The following is a 19,822-nucleotide window of genomic DNA, read 5'->3' as shown; positions in this document are numbered from 1 at the left end:
CGTTACAGGCAGGCTAGGATGTTTGCCTGAGCTGTTTGTGTCCTTTAGAAAGAGAAATAATTTTGTCAAACTGTTCGCTTTGTTGCTTGTGACATGTTAACATATCCTTAAGAGATTATAATTTCACTGATGTTAATGTGGTTTGAGCTCTGTCTGATTATGAACTGCTTTACAAGTAAAGCATAGGAAAGCCATAGCACTGTTTGGCTTATGGATTTATCCTGCTTTTTGTTTAACTACCGTATTGCCAGTTGCAATTCTGTGAGTTGCTCATGGCTTAGACTGAGTGATTTTGAGTATTGAGTCTTGGTCTAGAAACAGGGGAAAGGGGTCCTTTGCTCTGCCAGAGTTGTATTTTGAGCTTGAGGATAAACAACTCCAGTTTTGTTGTCACAAATCCTGTAGCACTGGAGTTTAGAAGAGTCATTGGTGGAAGAGGGAAATAAAACAGCCTGTCACCTGCTGGAGATAGAAAATAAATCAGTTGAGCTGAAACAAATAGGCTATTCTTTCTGAATCCTGCAGTGCTGATGGTAAAACACATTTCTATCACTTCATATAAATCTTTTTTTGGGGACCAGGCATGGAGTTTAGCACTAGAGGAGGTATGGTATGCCCTTCCCAATCTTTCTTGCATTTGTAGTTTTTGGGAGAGGGTACGATAAATCCCCAAGTGATTTGCTCTGGCATTCTTGGACTAGAAAATCTTCCTGTGATTATTAGTTTGGGTTTTGGGGTGGGGGGTAGAAATTTGATTACAGCAGGGAAAAGTACGCAATATTCCAAGGAGACTGATCACTTCTTTGTTTTTGCTTTGCAGTCCTCCATGGTGAACTGTATCAGGAGTTTCATTCAGGGAGAGCCTTGCAGGGCTGTCTTTGTAGCCTTAGCACTCCTCCCAATAATTTCCTAAACCAGTGTTTTCTTTTCCCTTGTACAGGGCCTATGCAGAAGACTCGTCCTCTGTAAAACAGGATCCGAGGACAGAGCCAAGTGAGAAGGTGAAGCATGAGGAGGAGGAGGAGAGCAGCGGCAGTGAGGGCAGAAAGGCCGTTGCATCAGGCGACGAGGAAGCTCAGCCAGAAGGGAAGAAGAAAAAGCGTTCTGGGTTCAGGGACCGTAAGGTATTAAACTTGGGCGTGTTACAGCTGCAGCCGTTGCACTGCAGTGGAAAAAGGGAGAAGACGTGGTACAGCACGTGTATAGAATCTGGCTTTTGCTCTGTACTTGTCTTTATTTTCTAAGGGACCTTACTGTTTTGGGAACCTACTTTCTTGGCATGCTACCTTGATTTCTTTAGGTTGAAACTTGTTTATTTGGAAACCATAGTACACTGATTCTCTGAAATAAAGACCTCTCTTCCCATCTCCAGCTGGATGTCCGAGAAATGGCTCGCTGAGAAATCAAGGCTCCTGCCTTGATGGCTGTTAGGATGATGCATGCAAAGTAGGGAATCAGTGCAAAAGCTTTAAAACCATGTAGGGCATCCAGCATGTGTGTCTGAGTCCATCCGGTTTTGCCTGTGAACATACACAGTGTATGTAGGAGGAAGTAAAGGATGACTGTGGAAGGGAGGGTTATAGGAAAGGTGTACTTTAATTTTTTTCTTTAATTATTCTTTGTAAATGTAGTTGTTGAAATACAGCCTCACTCCCTGTTCATGGTTAGTTGTGTGTCCCTCTTGATGCTTATGCCCATTTAATTTTCATATCAGACACATTTTCAAGAGGAGGAAAGCTCAAGTAATGAACTACATTGTCAGCTTGTGACCTGCCTTCACTGTTGGGCAATCCTGAGAGCTTTGGGCTCCTCAGAACTGTCTGACAGCTAGTTTGGTACTATCTATAACCACCGTTATTGCAAGATGTACGATTTGGTCTGATGGAGAATCCTGTAACTGAGAGTTGGCAGACAGCAGTATTTTATTTTTTTAAACCTGTCTGGATATTGGTTTTATGGGGCTGTGTTGGATGATTTAATATCTTTGCAGTGCCAAAGAGGAGAACGGGAGTATATGCTCTTCACAATTCCTTTCTGTATGATTGCCTCTGATAATTATTTTTAAATCCGTATCCTGGAGGCTGCATCTCATTAGCTGTTAAATTGTGGATGGTCGTATATAGTGGCTTAACAGCTTTTCATAAAAAATTAAGAGCTGTTCTGTTTGAAGTTGCTGAATCATATTATGTTCTTGGTTAGAGTAGATTACACAACTTGAAATTTCAAGTGCCTTGTGGTATTTGGGGCTCCAAGCTCTCCCTGTTGTGACACGCTGGTGGTGCCTCAGTGAAGTTATGTTGTAAGATACTACACTGAGATATTCAGAATTGTCCAGGAATACGGGTTCTCAGCTTCTGCTGATTTTCTTGGCAACTAGGTGTCAGGTACTCGGCAGCTTCAGCAAAACTTTGACTCTTGCCAGCACCACTCAAGAAAATTGGGTTATTTTGTCCAGTGTCAGCAGATGGAGGCAGGTTGCAAAGAGCAAAGAAATGATCCACCTTCATCCACACGCTTATGTTTAAAAAAAGAACATTTGTTGATACAGTAAATGTAATGATTGATTTTTGCCTTATGTGGCTGGTTGCTTCTGGCAAGGGAAGCCAGAGAAAGTTTGTTTGCCAGCAAAGGACTTTTATTCCAGCTGTTAGGAGCCATGCCTGCGTTGGCCAGGTCTTTCCTTCCCATACTAGGCAGGGGAGGAATGTGGCCGTGCTTTCCAAATAAGACGTGAGCCAGGTGTGGAGGGTGCCCAACAGGTCCGGTGGGAACAACATGTAGCCTGGATCCCTTCTCGGTCCATAGTCTTCCTTCTTCCTACAGTGTTCTACTCAGGAGCAGCAATTTCAGCAGGGAGAACACTGTTTAAAACAGACCTCACAATCTTTTTGCCAACATAAGCCCTTTTCTCTCCAGCCTTAAGACAGAGTGTATCTTCTGTGCCCTGAATGCCACTGTTGCTTTTGCTTCGTTTGATGCAGGACGTCACTGGTAGTCTCCCAGGTGCTAAGTTCCATGTTTGTGTTTGAGCAGCTCCGTTGTGGGCTTGGTGTTTGATCAGCAGTTGCCCTAGTGAGTCAGCTCAGGAGGTATGTCTGAATGTTTCCAGCTCAGATGACAAAGGAAGGTGTGCCCTGGCTCCCAACTCAAAATCAGGGCTGCTCCCAGGATGCGCCGCTCCCTGAGCTGTATAGCACCTAGGAAATTCCTGACCCTTCTATATGTTTTTTTTAAAAAAACAACCACCACCACCCACAGTAAAAACCCTTTCCAACTCCCATAATTAATTGAAAATAGTGTGGCGTTTTCCTTGAGAAAAAATTAAGCTTAACTGAAAGTGTTTAACATTTGTTTGTTATCCCAATGTTGCTTTTAATGAAGTTGATGATTAGTGGTGCAATAATAAAGTAGGCTTGACATTGCTATTTTGGGAAGTGATTCAGTGAAGAGGAAGTTGAAATACAAATCATTCTGCATCTGCTGGGGCTGGTGCTGGGGTTGCATGTGGTGGATGGTCACTGGGCACGTGCTGTCTTGCAGGCTATGCAATGTATCGCTCCTGACTGTGTAAGGCAGAAAAGGAAAAGATAGCTTCTATAGCTGCTGTAGTTTGAAGGCTGATGAGTGGTGGGTGGGCTGATGTGTTAATTAACTTGCTAAAAGTGTTTGCATGCAGCATTACGACTGCTTTATCAAGATCCCCTTGCAGTGTTTGCTGAGTCCTGCAGGCATGCTGCCTTAGGAGTGTTAGTCATGCTGAGACTTCATTTTGGTGTGCATTACAGTAGGAAACACAAAGAAAGTGAATCCTAATTAATATACTCTGCTAAGATACGTGCACTTTCACATGGTCAGGGAGGCCCCAGTGATGCTCTGGAATTGAATTAAGATGTTAATTTAGAGCTTTATTTTCATGTCTGCACAGGATTTAATTTTTTTTTCCTTTTAACCTGAGGCTTAGCGTAAACATTGACTGTCTCAACAGCAGCTTTGCTCTTGTAGAGCAATAGGGATTACTTGCTCATCTTTCTCTTCCAGTACATATTCTATTAATAAATGCCAAAAAGGGCCTTTTTCCTTCTGGTCACGTAGTGTCTTTCTGGAGGCCCCTGATTACATGAGGTTGCAGTTCTGGGGACAGGATGAGAATTTTTGGCTGCTCTCCACTGCATCGAGGGCTGGTGCATACTGGGGGAAGGCAGCCGCCTGGGTGCATGCTTTGCCAGCAAAGTATTTTGGAGTATTTCCTAGGTGAGACGTCATGAGAGGAGAGACTTGCCTGGGATGATTTTATGTCCAGGTTGTTTTGAAGCAGTATAAAAAATACCTCACCTCAAGTGGTGGTGTGTACACCCAAATATATACACGTGTACTTTTATTTTCACATTTGTATAGCGAGATCAGGGCACCCATATTATCACCCACTTTGTGTTTAGCACTCAGTCTTGAATAAGTGAGTTGTTCCCATTTGCAGGGTCTTGGCTGTTCCCTTCTTGACCTAGCTTCGTGTTTAGTCCAGTCTTGAAGTCAGAGGGATGGGTTATAGTGTATTTGTTAGCTTTTGCCAGCTGATTAGACCATGTTAGCAAAAATGAGGCAATTGTGAGTTCAGCTGCAGGCAAAAGGGAAGAAGTGTTGCTGCATTTGCTCGCTTCTTGCAGGAAAGTTTGAGGAAGAAGTACGATTTCAGTTGTGATGAAAACAGCCTGTGAGATACTAAACAGGTATTTTAGATTCTACTTTTTTGGTCTGCATTGTGAGTTATTCAAGACTGTTGTCCCTCACAATTTTTCAGGAATGTATTTGTCCAGAAAATTCTGTTTTCATGTATGTCACAGCTAATTGTTGGAACTCAAATGGGTGCAGATAATTAAAACTAACTGTAGCTTCCCATGAAACTGAGTAGCTGTACATAATCATTTTCCCTTTTGGATCTGAAACTCAAATTGCTTAACAGGTAACACACATTTCTTATACTGCAGTGGGTGTTAGAGAGGCTGCTTTGAGACTCCATGGAGGCGGTAGGCCAGCTCAGCTCTCTTTAGCCAGACGTGGCAAACTTTGCATCAGAGGATGATGGTCATTGAAAATCCTTAGTTTCCTGCTTTGCTGTCTGATGCTGCTCTGAGACCTAATGCAAAATGAGACCAGCAGTTCTCCACCTGCTGCACACTTAGGTCCTATTTTTGTTAAAGCACTCAGCTGCCTTTGTTGGATGAGGGGAAGCCCAAAACCACTTATATATTTCTTATGAAACCACAGACCGCATGGGGACAAACTTCTGGGTTTGCAGATCTGTGTGGGGTGGCTGTGCTGCACGCAGAGACAGGAGACCTTTTTTTAGCCTGTGTCATTAGTAAGCTTTTGTGAGCCACACCACGTTGCTTTGGGAGCCGTACATGGCTTTTTGAGCAACAAACTGACCCTTCCTGTTCTTGAGTCGTGTATTCAAAATCACATCCTCATGAGGGCCTGGCAATCATCTGATGAATCTCTTCGTTTAGCAGTACGCATGGATAGAAGACGGGATGGCAAATGATCTGGGAAGGAACCACGTAGTAAATGGACGCTTTGCTTCTGTTGCAAGTGATGATCGTGGTGGACTGAGCATGCGGCATGGATCTGAATGGGGTGTGGGAAAATTGCTGTGCCCAAAGTCAAAGCAAAATGTAGACAGCTTAACATCAATAAGGCAGGTACCTTGAGGATTACCCTCAGCTTGGAATAAGAAACAGTTGGCAGTGAAGTTGCTGGACTGGTAAGGAGGAATCTCTGTAAAGATGTCAGGCGAGGCAATGCCCATACTCCAAAAATGAGAAGGAAGGTACCTGACAGCAACAGGCCTATCAGTAACATCTTAGCAAGGTCTTAAAACAGATGTAGAGGAAAGATCCGCTGCATACGTGAAGTCAAATGGGATAAAATGAAACATGGTTTTACTAGCAGAAGTGTCAGGAGTAATGTCTTTTGTGCAGGAATGAAGTTGTTGAGTAAGAGGTGCGAGTTACCTAGTTGGGTTGAAAGAAATCATTTGATAGTGCCTTGCAAGAAATTTTTCCACAAGCTCGGAGAATCGGGAGTAATGTAAAGTCTCAGGCAGAGAAGTGTTTTAGCTGGAAAGCGGGCTGTGTTGAAGGGGTGTCACGAGTGGAGGGAGCTGCTGGTCATGGTCTGTGGCGTCTGCTCTTGGCTCCAGTCCTGGGCTTGATACTGTAGTTGGTTTTAGTTGTCTTGCTCAAAGGTAAAAATAGTTAACTATGGTTTTGGCTGGTCAACTTGGGTGGGGTATTATTCATGATATCAGGTCACGCTACAGGAAGGAGTGAGATATGGGCCTGCAATCATGAGTCAAAAGATAACTTTGGCATAACAAGTTACCGCCTGCCGGGTGGGAGCTCTAGACAAAGATGTGCAGCTTGGCATCTGGAAAGAGCTGGGAAAGTGTGTGTTGTCGTTTACTGGGGTTCGGCTGATAGACGGTGACTTGCAACTTTGCAATAAAATAATTGTTCTCCATCCAGTGCCCTTATCTTTGGTGGACCTTGTGGACTGAAGCATTAAAAATGGGATTAGGTTTGATTATAGGTGCAAAGTCTAGTAGCAAAAGGGCCAAAGTACAAAAATTTTCTTCTGTGTGGGTGACTGCAGGAAAGAGGGAGCTGGTTGTAGTGGTTGATGCAAGGACATTTCTGAATCATGAAAAAGCTAGCTAAGAAGAGTGGGGAGAATGCTTTAGATATTGTCATTATAGATAATGTCAGCTCTGGCTGCATTTGCTGGAAAGGAGAGAGGCTTTGCTTTCCCCTAGTTGCTTTTCTGAAGCCTGGCTTGGGGGATTAAAAGCTTTGGCTTGTTTTATCCTAGAAGTATGAAAAACTGGAGAGGGCGTTTTCTGTCTGATAAACATCAGGGTGGAGAAGTTGTTTGAGTTAAAGGACAAGGCTGAAACAGGACCAAAGCTGTAAATGATCTACAGCCGCCTTGGCAATACCCTTGATCTTGCCTGTTCTCTTCCAGCAGATCGTTGGTTGGTTTTTTTTTTCTCCTGTGGCTCTTGGCCAGAAGTACTGAAGGTTTCAAGTACATTATGGATTGTTAAACATGGCATGTAATGCAGGAATAAAAAGCTGAACTAAGAAGGAAAGTTTTCTGCTCTAATACATAATGAAGTGTGGGTCTTTGTGCCTTTTTCCTCCCTTGTGGCCTTACGTTGTGATTTTGTTTATAAAAGCTTTCTGTTCTCTTTGATTAATTCCAGCTGTGTGTTGGGGAAAATGGTTCTAGGTACAAAATAATTGCTGCTGGCAGAGTTAGAAAGTGACAGATTGGTGGGGAGAAGAGGACTGACTAAGGAATGCTTGTGCAGTATTTTGCCAATGTGATAGAAAAGAGGAAAAAATGAGGTTGGGTGACTGAGCAACCAGCTGTGGCTCCAAGTAGTTTTTTCCAAAGCTTGGCTTGAAAGCAAAGGTCTCTCCCAGCTCTCCAAGACTTTTTTTCTTTTACTTCATTTATTAATCACAAATCACTCCCTTCAACATCTATGGTTAAAATGTTGAGCTGCTTTAGATTCATGAATGTGATACTAGTGCTGTTTTATGTTCATGTTTAAAAGTGCCTTCGGGGATTTTGTTAATTTGTTTTTCCTCTGCCATCGTGAACAGTCAAAACATACTGATAGTGAAGACTCTTAGTGTTTGCTCCTAATCCTGGGACATCAGGAACTGATATTTCCAATTTTCCTGGTAGTTGAAAGGCTGAGGCTGGGAGGGGGGGTTGACCCTTTCAGCTTTTTTTTCTCAAGTGTTGTGTTGCTGCACACAGCTTTGTTGTCCTGTGGCAAAACCTTCAGAGGACTAAGGGTTGCTGCTAATGTAGGTGTTGGGGGAGGAACCATGCACATCTAATGCTGGTTAAATTTCATTTCCAGGTCATGGAATATGAGAACAGGATCAGAGCCTACTCCACGCCGGACAAAATCTTCAGATACTTTGCCACTTTGAAAGTCATAAACGAGCATGGTGAATCAGAGGTTTTTATGACACCGCAGGATTTCGTGAGATCGATAACACCTAATGAAAAACAACCAGAAAGTAAGTGATGTGTGTGTAGTAATGGGAGGAACTAATACAGTGAAAGAAATAAACTCTCCAGTCTCTGCTTACCTGATCTTTAAACTTCCCATCAAACAGTTATATTGTCTGGTATCATTCTCATTATGTTGAGAGGTACAGCACAAAAGGGGGGTTGCTGCCTGATTAGGGTGCTGCCACAGTGAAAAGAAGTGATGCTCTAAACCCATACGTGACGGCGATGCTATGATGTGCAGCAGGATAATGGCGATACAACAGATGCAGGAGTGAGGCATAAAGCTACCAGTGCAGCTGTGCAGGAGCCACACTCGTGTCTCCAGTAGAGCCTGCAGCGTGTTCATGCTGGCTTGAACCTGGCTGACTGGCAGCAGTGCAGTACTGCCAAATAATGGTGATCATTCAGGTTCAGAAGTGTTGGTCGTGGTATGCTTCTTGGGAAGCATGCTTGAACCTGGGATTCCTAGGGCTAGAAAGCACCTCCTGAAGCTATTTATTCCATCTCTATGCTCCAAACCCAAAATTAGCCTAATGTCTTCCATGTTGCCTAGAGTGCTATTGCAGCATAGTAAAGCTCATGAGCCCTTGAAGAGCAGATGAGATGACTTTCTTACATATTTAATCGTGAAAGATTACCTTCAACGGGAACATTTTAAGAACTGTTCATAGACCTACAAAAGGAGGTTGCTTTGGCAAGGAAACCTTAGCAATAAAGGGGTCCAGGCAGCCCCATGTGCCTGGCTGAGCTGTGATGCTGCTGGCCAGGGTGGGACTCGCCTTTGCTGGCTTCAAATTCCCTGCAGATTGCAGGGAAGCATATTAGCTGTGGTACCTCTAGGGGTTTGGCTGGCAACAGGCAGGAGAGCAGACGCTTTTTTCTGGTCTGGAAAGCTGTCCCCTGAGCATTTGGTAAGAGGTTGGTTTTTGTGGGGTGGCAGGAGGATTTTGCTTGTCTTCTGTTTTGGAGAAGATTTGTCTTTTGGATGAGACGTGGGAAATCAGGTTTCTTGGTCTCCTGCAGTGTATCTGAAAGAATGAAACAGGCTCTTCTCTCTGCAGGCATTAATGAAGAACCTCAGTCCCCAAATGTTAACTTTTTGAGAGTGGGGTTTATGTACAAAGTGTGAAACTGCTTTGATGTCTTGCATGACAGTTGCTAAATAAATACCATGTATGCTTGTTCTTAGAAAACAACAATATGAAGTGTGTGCAGGAGGGTCAAAAAAATAATCCTGGCATTAGTGTTAAAAGAATGTTGGTGAATTGATATCTATTATCAAGTCCTGAAAATGGCTGTTGTTTTCATATGAATTACGTGGTTTCATCTTCAGTGAAGAAGTAGTTTAAGAAATAAACAGACGATAGTGTTCCTAGATGCTGAAATTGTGTGTTACCGTCTTACCTATCTAAAGCTCCTTGAACTGGTAATTTGAAAAGCACTAGCACCTGGTTGAGTGTGAGTCTTCCCATGCTAGTAATTATTTTTTTTTGTCAACCAGCTTAAAAATAGAAACCATCCTATGTTTAATTTGAACGCATCTGATCCTCTTTTACTTCTTCCATACAATGTATGTGCTTGGTGCATTTTAAAGTCTGTGCAGAAAATAGGTGGACGAGAGCTCAGAAAATACCTACTTCGGAGACAAGCAAAGGGAAATAATTTGTCAGTCTTAGCCAATAACTTCCTGCTGTAACTTATTATTATCCTGGCTAGGTGAGCTGCTTAAATGGCTCTGTGAAGCCTGTCTCTACCTTTAAGTGCCTGTAAATGCTGCCAGTCAGTGACACAAAGCAGCCTATAAGGGAAGAAAATTGCCTTAGTGATACTTAGAGGTGCTCTTGGAAAGTTGAATGAGATGGAAACTGAGCTTTGGGTGCCCATCAGCAGGCAAAGCAGGAGCATGGGCATCTTCCGTCTTGTTGGTTTGAAAATCCGTCTTGAAGAACATTACCATCATGGACTTGCTTCTAGATGAAGCTGCTGCTAGGATGATTGTTCCTTACGAGCACCGTACATCATGGCAATCACAGTAAATGTTTTTTTAATACATAATAAACAGTAGAAGAGTAAAACACTTAATGCTACAGTGAAGTCAAACCAGCCATAACCTTGTTCCCAAACGTTTTAAAAGGTGGCAGTGGGGGGAAAAAAAAAGGTAGTTCTGATTTAAAACCAGAAATTAAAGACAAAGACTGCTACCTGCTGGCCGGTTTATTTCCGTACTTTACATCCATTTGGTACTTTTGACTCATGGGATAATCTAGATAATATATTAGTAGGGAAATGCCAGAGCTGCTTTCTCCCTTAGTCACGACTCAGGTGTGTCCTCCACCAGAGCTGGAGCATCGCGCCTTCATACCAGGGTGCTCCTTTAGGTAGTGATGTAGCCCTGAGCACGCTTTGGAAATCTCCTTCAGGTAGCGTTGTAGCCTGCTGCAATCATACTAGCTCGGTAGGTTAATGCTTGAACTGAACTATGGGTTACTTTCTGCAGTCCTGTTGCTCCCAAGGTTTGCCATGAGCGGTATTTGTTGGTAGGTTTGTGTGGCGAAGCATTCACCTACTGGTCCTGCATAGGCAGGCCAAAACATGAGCAGGGCAGGGGATGCTCTGAATGCTTAAGATGCTGGTTCTAATCTCAGCGAGTAACTTCTTGTTAATGTATCTGCTATTTTATGGAGAGAAAATACTGTGGAATATAAGTGATACGGAGTAATAAGGTATCTGAGTCTCTGTTGTACTTATTTTAAAACTGCTAATCTACTGTGAGGTATCTTATGCCTGATTCATTTTTATGGATTACGTAGGGGAAAGTTTGATTTATTGTCAATAAAATGTCAACTTAATTCTAGACTGTGTTTTGCTAGCTTGGGGGAAAGGAATGCCAGTTCATTAGCTCCTGTGGGTTGCTTTCTCTTAATAATTCAGTAAAACTTTGTGCTGTAGCTTTTCCAAGTCAACAAGATGTGCTTAAGGTGTGACACACTCTTGCTGAGCTTGCAAGTGTCTGTCAGAATAAGCCAGAGAGTGGCATTAAACTTGGAAGCTGCTTTAAAAAGAAGAGAAAAAAAAAAAAAAAATCTTTATCTGCTATCTCAAAAGTCCAAGTGCCAACAGAAGCGTGGGCAGTGATATCTGCTCCCTGCAGTCCTGTGTTGTTTTTTTCCTCCCACCTCCTCTGGTAGCTGAGAGGTTGCTCGGCTCCAAGGCTGGATGAGCAGGGATGGTTGCTTCGTACCTGGCGCTTGCTTGGTACCCCAGCCCAAAATCAGCTGAAAATGACGTCTCAGTCTCGGGGTTAGGGTTTGTAAAACCCTCCATTTTAGATGTTGCAGCTCTTTGAAGACAGTGTGGGCTTTTGCTGCAAAAGGTGTATGAAGCCGTGACTCGAGCTGTAACTGTGCCTGATACTTGCAGGTCGTTGCTGGCACATCCTCTGTAGTCCTACGTAGCTCTTGGCCTGCATGAATGTTTCTAAGTGCTTGGACCTGCTTGGTGGTGGCCTGCCCAGTCCTCCTCTCTTTCCTAGTCTGTGAGTTTCCTCAATTTCCACAGCTTTCTCTGTTTCCATTCTGCATTGCTTGTTTTCCTGGGGAAAGTGAGTATTTTGGGGCATCCTGGACTAAAAAGGAGCTGTGACATACTCAGCCAGTACTAGGTTTTTTTGGACTTTGCAATAAGGATTGACAGAAGTTAAAAAAAACCCCTCCATATCTCATCACAGCATGCTGTAATGAAGACAGGTTAGACCTAACCAGTTCCAGTGTTAACCTCCCTGGTTAACCCAAATTCCTGCTGCATGCAAGACACTTTTCATGATCCACCACGCTCTGCAGCAGCTCAAATAGCTGAACTCTTGGAAATGCTCTGGAAGGTTTTTCTATTTTTTTTCTTTTTTTTTCTTTTTTTTTTGTTGTCTGCAAGAAACCACGAACATGCTGTTGAAGCTCAGCCAGAAGCGGCAGCTGTGCCCCTGCAGCCTCTATGTGCAGGATGGTGTTGGAGGAAAGGAGCTGTGAAAGATGGAGCCGATGTCTGGTGACTTGATCTGACTGTATAGCTTGATTCTCAGTTTTGAAACGGTTTATTTTTCATGTCTGGACTTCATGAGCAGCTGAGCACAAGCTGGTTTCCGGATTGTTGCAGTGCTTGGGTGATGATTTGTTATGTTGTGTTAAGTTTGTAAAATAGGAACCTGATCTTCTGTAGAACTAGGAGTCATGAGCTGTGACAAGCACTCACCTGGTCTAGTGGGGACGGGGAGGACTCCCTAGGCTCGTACAGATTGCTAAAGTTACACAAAGTGTTCAACCGGGATATTTAAGACCCAGAAGGAAACGAGATGCTGAGCTTGCCTTCTGGTTTGTTCATGGGGACTTCTGTCTTCTCCCCCAAATACATCTGCTGGAGAGGTGTTCAGGAGAGGTAAGTCAGTGGCTGTCTCCTGAACCAGAAGGGTGAATAGATGTGGGTGTTTTTTCTGTGAAAATACATCATTCCTAGGCAAGAATCATTTCCGAGTCTGTAATGAATGCCTGATACGAGACCCCAGGTACCTAGTCAAGGAGGAGCAAGTGAGAGGTGCATTTACATGCATGTTTATGTGATATTCATTAGAAGAAACAAATAATTAGGGCTTCCAGTATTGATGATGGGTTGGTATGGCTGATCAGTTGTGTTATGAATGTACATCTCGTAGAGACTGACTTACCTGTTGGAGGAGGGGGAGATAGATGAGAGCAAAGTAGTTCTTTGAACAAAGCAGTTCTGGACTTTAACACAAACCTGAGAGTGTTGCCCCCTGAGAAATCTCAGGCAGCTCATTGTTTGCTTGCAGATTGCATTTTAAATTCAGGGGAGAATATGCATACAAACATCAGAAGCTGGATTACAGCTCTGGAGGGGAAAACTTGGTCCAGCATTTTCTCCTCCCATAACGTAGTGTGTTGCATGCATGGTTAGCAGGCTCTTCTTCAGTCTTGGTAATTGGCCCTTTTGCTCGTCTACTTGCAAGAAAGATCCATGTTATATATCAAGCAACAATGAAGGAAAAGTAGATGATGAGTAAATGTTACCCAAAAATGTGAAAAATCTGACAAGGATATAAAGACTGGAAGGAGTTGAAAAGGTTTTTCTATCAGTGGAAAACTGCTGGCATCCCAAAGGAAATCATGATGGTTTCCAATTGACCCTAATTGTGTTCTTGGCATAATATAATCGTTCTTCTGGATGCTAGTTTGTTAAATATTTTTTAACATCGCAATCTAACATCTGCTGCCCAAGGCTTTTTTTTTTTTTTTAAACGGGATAACATGAAGAGCTTAGTAATTGTTTAGATATTTATCAAGTGTGTTAATTAGCTAGCTTTGAGTGAATCTGTAGAATGTATGTTTTTGTTAATGGAAATATAATAAGCATTTAACTTTAGATTTGATTAGAGCTGAACAAGAGTAATAGCAGGTTATCCTGTGGGGTTTTTTTCCTTTACATAAATAATTTCTTCTCCATTAAAACATCCTCCCCAGCCCAAAAAGAAAGAAGTAAACACAGAGAATATGGGTTTCCTGTTGAACACCCTCTTTTCCCCATTGTGGCAGGCAGTGAGTGTAAGTAATTTGGATTTATTTTGAAATGTTTTTTATTTTTAGTGTACTGTGAAAGTACCATCATGTGGATAAGAGTGGATGCCTATATTCTTAGTATTGATGAGTAAGTGGTGTCAGTCTAATCTGAAATAACACATCTAGTGGTGGTACTGGCTTAGGTACTCCACAGCAGTGCTGCTGTTGCCCTTGGTCCCCTGGTAGTACTTCAGGTGGTATCAGAATTTGTAAGAGTAATACATAGCAGTACATAACGATTACAAGCAAGCTGGCTATGGTGAGCAAATTTGGAAATTGTTGCAGGTCATCATTGGTGCTGCTGGAAACACGTGGCTGGTGCAGAACCCTTGGCTGGGGGAGCAAGAGGGGCTTTAATAATCCAGATGTGTAGTGAAAGATGAGGTGGTCTACAGTGTTCCGTGTAAATAAAAGGTCTGTTCTGGGGCAGGTCATGGTGAAAGCTTTGGGTTTGAGCAGAAACAAGCACCAAAGCCCAGCTATTCTGGGTGGTCTCTATGCAATCTGGAGTAGCTGTGGTGCGCATCGCACTGCCTTCAGTCGCGGGGAGACTTCATGAAGCAGCCAGGTATCCTCCTGAAACTATTTCTGGATTTCATTGCTGTCTCTCTTGAAGGAAGTCCTTTAATCCATTTCTGGGAAAACGGTGTTTCAGCCCTGGCTTTTCAGTGAAAGGTGGAAAAGCTCTTTTTTACTGTTAAATGTGCCTGTTAGCTTGTGTTCCTGCAGCTCGTCGGCAATAGCCCAGCCAGGGGATATTTGTTTTATGAGTGTATCACTTCCAGACAATCCTGCAGTAGCTTTAACTTAGCACACTGCCTTTTGAATAACAGAGATGTAATAACTAACATTATTTCCTTTCCTTGTTCAGATGTGATTGTCCTCGTTTGTGCAGTGTTTCCGTTAGCTCTCCAGCCTACACAAATGCTGAATTCCTATTGTAATGTCTTGGAGGAAAGGCCTGTCAGGTTTTTTATGTAATGTAAAGAAAAAAGAAAGCAGGCATCAGGCAACAGTCCCACTTTGTTTCTTGGTTTCCTTTTGTCAACTGTTAAGATTAAAGACTTGTGGAAAAACACATAGCAAAGTCCATAAGAAAGAAAATAAAGTGTATTGGGAAAGGGAAAATGTATCGAATAAAACTGTGTGCCTTGAACATATAAATGCCCTTTTTCAGCTTTTGAAGTGGCTTATTCTGTTGGGAGCTATGGTAAGGAGAATTTTATAGAGGGACTGAAGCATGCAGTGTAGTTAGTTAATCCAGCAGAACAGAGGGGATATCGTTGTGCATGGCTGGGAGAAAGGGTGAGCATAAAACACTGATGTGAACCAATATGCTTGTGCTTCCAATAGGTAATGCAAGCTGGTACAGTGACATGAAAAAAGGTGGTAGCAGAAGTGACAAATTTTTGTGTTGCGTTTTCATATAAATGTCTCTCTGCTTGATCTCCGAGACTTGCATAAACCAAGGTTATATATTTGCTTCTCGTCAGAAGCGATTGTGTTGAAGGAGGCTGACATGATATGGGTAATAACTACATTTCTGTAACTGCTATGGTGTTGTAAGCAGTTTCTTCAGCAAATAGTGAAATGCTCAGAGCTCTTAAGTGTGAGGACAGACCTGGTAACTTCTACACCTGGCATGAGGGTTTGGATGCAGCTACCAGAAAGCCGTAAGTTAATCAAGGTCCATCGCTCTGTCCCTTGCAGGAGTAGTCTCGGGTTACCCAGATGCTTTGTTTTTCTATGTCGTTTCGTTACATGCCACAGCAATAGAGTAAACACGCTGAAACAAACATTTCCATGCTTAGGTGAATGAGGCTCGACCAAACCCTAGTCTGGAGGCAAACTACCCTGTATTCAACACTCCTGATTTCGTCAGTGTGTTCTTCTTTTGCTGACTACATCATTCTTGTAATTTACTGCTGTTAAGTCTTGTGGTACTGCTTAGTACCCTGCAGTCATACCCCCCATCACCTCCCCTTTTGCCCACCTCATGTTACGTCTGTGGAGAGCACAAAGTTTGTAACACTAGCCTCTTCATTTAGTATAGGTACTGGTATTTTGCCTTTTAGGTATCATTTGGCTGTTTTGAATAACTTTTCTATATGTACATACAGACTTGTATATATATATCATTTATTATATATTGTGAAAATATTTATTATCTATATTTATAAGTATATATGATTTTTAATATATCTATATAAAATAGTTGTTAGTTCACCTTTCCTTGCTGTTCATCTACACAAACATCCATTCATTTTGGGTCTGCTTTGAAACCTGTTTGCTTTCCTGATAGTAGTGTCCAGTTGTTGGGGGAGGGGGGATGCCCTTAAGACATACTTTCACTGCCTATTTTTAACCCATCTCTTTTTTTAGCTTTCTGTGAGTACATGTATAATGTCGGGCTGTCAGGAATATGTCTTACAGCACTATTTCCTGGCATGGGAACAGGAGGTGTGATTGAGAAATTACTTTATTATGACACATGGACATAAGCTAAGCTCAGCTTAGTGGTCAGCATCCAGATGGATGGTCAGGGGTGAGCTCTGACCAGATAACATGTCTCTAGTAAAATAAACACATTTATTTAATGAATCTTGCCTTTAAATGTGACAATACTTACTGTACTGCATTTATACCCACAACTTTGAGGACAAAATTCTTCTTCAGAAGATTAAAGTCTGAAAATGCATACGAACATGCAATTTTCACTCTGTTGTCAGGCCCACAAAATATTGAGAAGGTGCTTTCTGGCTTGAATATTCACAAATCCAGAAAGCCCTCTGAAAATTACCTTGGCATTTGCAATTGGTGACAGAGGAGTCTCAGCTGCTTTGGTTCAGAAAGGTTGAGGAGGTCGCCCTGGAGCAATTAATAACTCCATTTTCTGCACCGTAAACATTATGAACTTTTCCAGTAGATGGGAAGGGTTTTATTATCCTGCTTCACGAGCAGGTGTTGCAGCAGGCATGGGAGAGGTTTTATTTTGCTTTTTGCATCTTTTTTCTAATTTAAATTGAAATGAGGATGTGATAATTATAAACAGTGGCAGAAAATGCAAGGGACATCGCTCTGCTGAGGGGTTTTATTCTTCAGAGAACTGAAAATTGGCCTGTGCTCTCCCAAGTTACTGGAAGTGCTCAATTTGAGTTCTGCTTAATCTCCTCTCAGGGCACATCTTCCCGACTTTGGATTGCAAAGCTCAGATAATTAATCTTCCTGAATATTTTTGTCATCTTGCTTGTATGTGCGTTCATCAGTGTACATATAACCTGCCAGGCATTGCGGGTTAGATTGAGAGCTCAGTGCTTTGACTCTGCAAATGCTAAGGGGTTTTTTTCTCCCCCTCTTCAAGATAGAAAAAACATTTTGTGATGATATGAGAGATTGAATTTACTAGTATAAATAACCCGTCTCCCTGCCTTTCTTCAAGATGCCCTTCTGGCTAAAGTACTTGCCTTCTTACGAATGTAGCTACAGCTTATCTCCTTCAAAATCTATTTACGAGCAATTTTATACTAAAATATGAACAAGTTTTGGATTTATTTGGGAATATCCCAATTAACCATGGGAACAATTCTTTGTTTTCCCATTTGCGAGCCGTTCAAAAGGTGTTACTGAAAACAATAAGAGTTTTATGAAAATGCATTTACATAGGGCATCAGGGGTGAAATGTTTGCCTGGTAATAGTGCAGAAATCTTCTACTTTGGAGTGGGTATTTCAGGCTCTTGATAGGTGCTGGGAGCTGTGCTCCTACCTGCTAGAAGGAGGTTGTCTCCTCTGATGCCATGAGTTTGTTGTCTTTCATGATCAAAATACAAAGTACAAAATGCATGAAGCCAAACAAATTTTCCTTCTGTTCTGGTGCTTTCTACTGATGTTACTCAGTACATTTTACTTGTCAAACAGAAAACCCAAGAAATGCTTACTTTTACACTCTAAAAGCATTTTTCTTTTTAAGTGTTCTTTTTTTTTTTTTTTTCCTCTCTTTCAGACCTGGGCCTGGATCAGTTTATAGTGAAACGCTATGATGGGAAGGTGAGTACATTAGACTGTTAAGTGTATATTATTCAATGGCTTTTCTAACCTAGAGCCCTTTAGTTATTACGTGCACGTGGGTGTAAGTTAAATGAGGTCTTTGAAGTATTCTCTTCTGAGCTTTTTATTGATTAGTAGCATTGCAGTGCTTTTTCTGTAATGACAGAAAGATTATCTTTTCTAAAGGGGTCTTATTTTAATGTTTACAGACAGAATATTACCTCTTCTTATATCCTGTTAGGCCAGGAAATTACAGGTTGTAATGACATTTCCTTGCTGCTTCTTTATAACTGCGTGAGAGCCCCACAAGTTATGCTGTTTCAGGGGAAACTTGCTTGACCTTTCCCTTCCAGACTCATCTCCAGATTCCTAAAGGAAGGAGACACTTTTGTGTTTTTATCTGCATCCTGAGTATGTATTTCCCCCACTATCAAACAGCCTTACTCCATTCCCCTTTTGAGCCTTAGGTCCTTTCTACAGCAGTGCGCAACTGTTCTGGACGTTTGTGCCGTCATGATACGTGTTGGTAAAATGTTGAGCGTGCTGTGATCTAGTTTTGTCTGCCTGCTTAAGTGGAGCTGCGTAGCATCCTACCTGTTTTTATGGAAATCAGAGACCCAACTGATCACACCATAAATCCCATTGGTATGGAGGAGTACGGTAAAGGCAGTTCATATCGACTTCTTGATGCAGATAACTGCAGGTTAGTTAACCTTCCATTATATCACTATGGGCACATAATGGTACTCCAGCTTTTACCAATATTTTCATTTCATCAGCATCGTCTGAAAATAAAGCTTCTGTTTGTTCCAAAGGGAAGTCAGAATCTGATGCCTTCATTGCTGACTGATGTACCTGATACATAGTGTCAGGCATTTCCAGAAAGCCTCAACACTGAAAAAAATGCATATAAAGCTTTATTCAGCAGCTTTGTTTATTTCATTCAGCAGCTTCACTGCTGAACACGTGCAGTTCCCTGTCTTGTTTTGGGTTTAATGAGGAAAGGTAAAGACAGAAGGTGATCAAATAGCTGGGGTCCCTGTCATCAGCAGTGTACAAGTGCTCTGGTTACCCAGACAGCAGAGCAGGATTTTGTTTGAAAACAGGCAATTGGAAGGTAGTATTTTGGCAGTTAGTTTTGATGCATAAAACTATGATGCATGTTGTGAACACTTGTTTTCTTCTCCCCCTGCTACAAACCCAATGTCTGCATTTCATAATTTGAAAAAAAAAAGTACATATATCCTTTGCAAAATATCAAATGTTTCTTCCTCTGGTTTATGACAGTGTATTATGCATCCACTCACTTTCAACATTTTATCTTGTCAAGCTATCACATTCATCCCTTAGGCTTTACATAAACAAGATTTGTTTGTAGAGAAGAAATGCCGAATCCCACACTATTTTTGCTAATCGTTCCTCTGTTCCCGAGCACTCCACAGTCGGTTCCTGTCACGTTGAATAAAAGATCCAAAGGCAATCTCTTCGCTGAACTCAACTTTCTGGTCCTCTGCTCCTCAGCACTGAGGGCTTGAATTGCAGTGCATTTGGATGCGATGGACACAGTCACCACAGAGGGGTGTTGAAAACCCACTGTCAGTGTTTGAGGTACTGTGCTCGACTGTGCATCGTTATCCATGCTTTTAGGATCTTGCCTTTTAGTGGAGTGAACATCTGGCTGAAGGGTGGAGAACAGGTAGCCTTTGCCTTTGCCTTGTGCCCTACCCACCTTTCGCTCTGACCTGTAGCAGAGTGAAATTGCTTTTTATGTAAGTTACAGATGTTGGTGCTGCACTTGGATGTCCATGTGCTGTGGTTTGGATAGTCTGAAAGTGAGGCAGCAGATTTAGGGTACTGCAATAGACTTTTCTTCATTGTTGTCTTCTCTTGGGACCTTTTTTTTTTTTTGCCACAATCTAATAACATCCTAGAAGCAGTTTGCTCTGTTGAAAATGAAGAAATAGAGGTTCTTGTTTGCTTGGCTGTCTGCTTAAAGACACCTTGGGACTAGCTAAATCTGGCTGTGGCTATTAGGGTAGCGGTAATGTCCAGGTGAGAGGATAAT

The 19,822-nt window shown here is 42.2% G+C and overlaps 1 protein-coding gene across 7 annotated transcripts in view; it reads left to right on the top strand.

Annotated features, from left to right (window-relative positions):
- The window catches only part of MICU1 (mitochondrial calcium uptake 1), a 106,917-nt gene that overhangs the window by 23,725 nt on the left and 63,370 nt on the right, over positions 1-19,822 (top strand). For 6 of the 7 annotated variants that reach the window (XM_049811053.1, XM_049811052.1, XM_049811054.1 and 3 more), the window contains 3 exons: positions 941-1,124; positions 7,931-8,093; positions 17,714-17,757. In XM_049811053.1, the coding sequence (XP_049667010.1) occupies positions 941-1,124; positions 7,931-8,093; positions 17,714-17,757 (391 nt within the window). Of the gene's footprint in view, positions 1-940; positions 1,125-7,930; positions 8,094-12,005; positions 12,130-17,713; positions 17,758-19,822 lie in introns of those variants that run through there. The other variant, XM_049811057.1, reaches the window with a different exon arrangement.

Source organism: Accipiter gentilis, chromosome 9 (assembly GCF_929443795.1).
Source record: "Accipiter gentilis chromosome 9, bAccGen1.1, whole genome shotgun sequence".
Lineage (NCBI taxonomy): Eukaryota > Metazoa > Chordata > Aves > Accipitriformes > Accipitridae > Astur > Astur gentilis.
The sequence above is the reverse complement of the archived record's forward strand: the minus strand, read 5'-3'. Positions and strand labels throughout refer to the sequence as shown.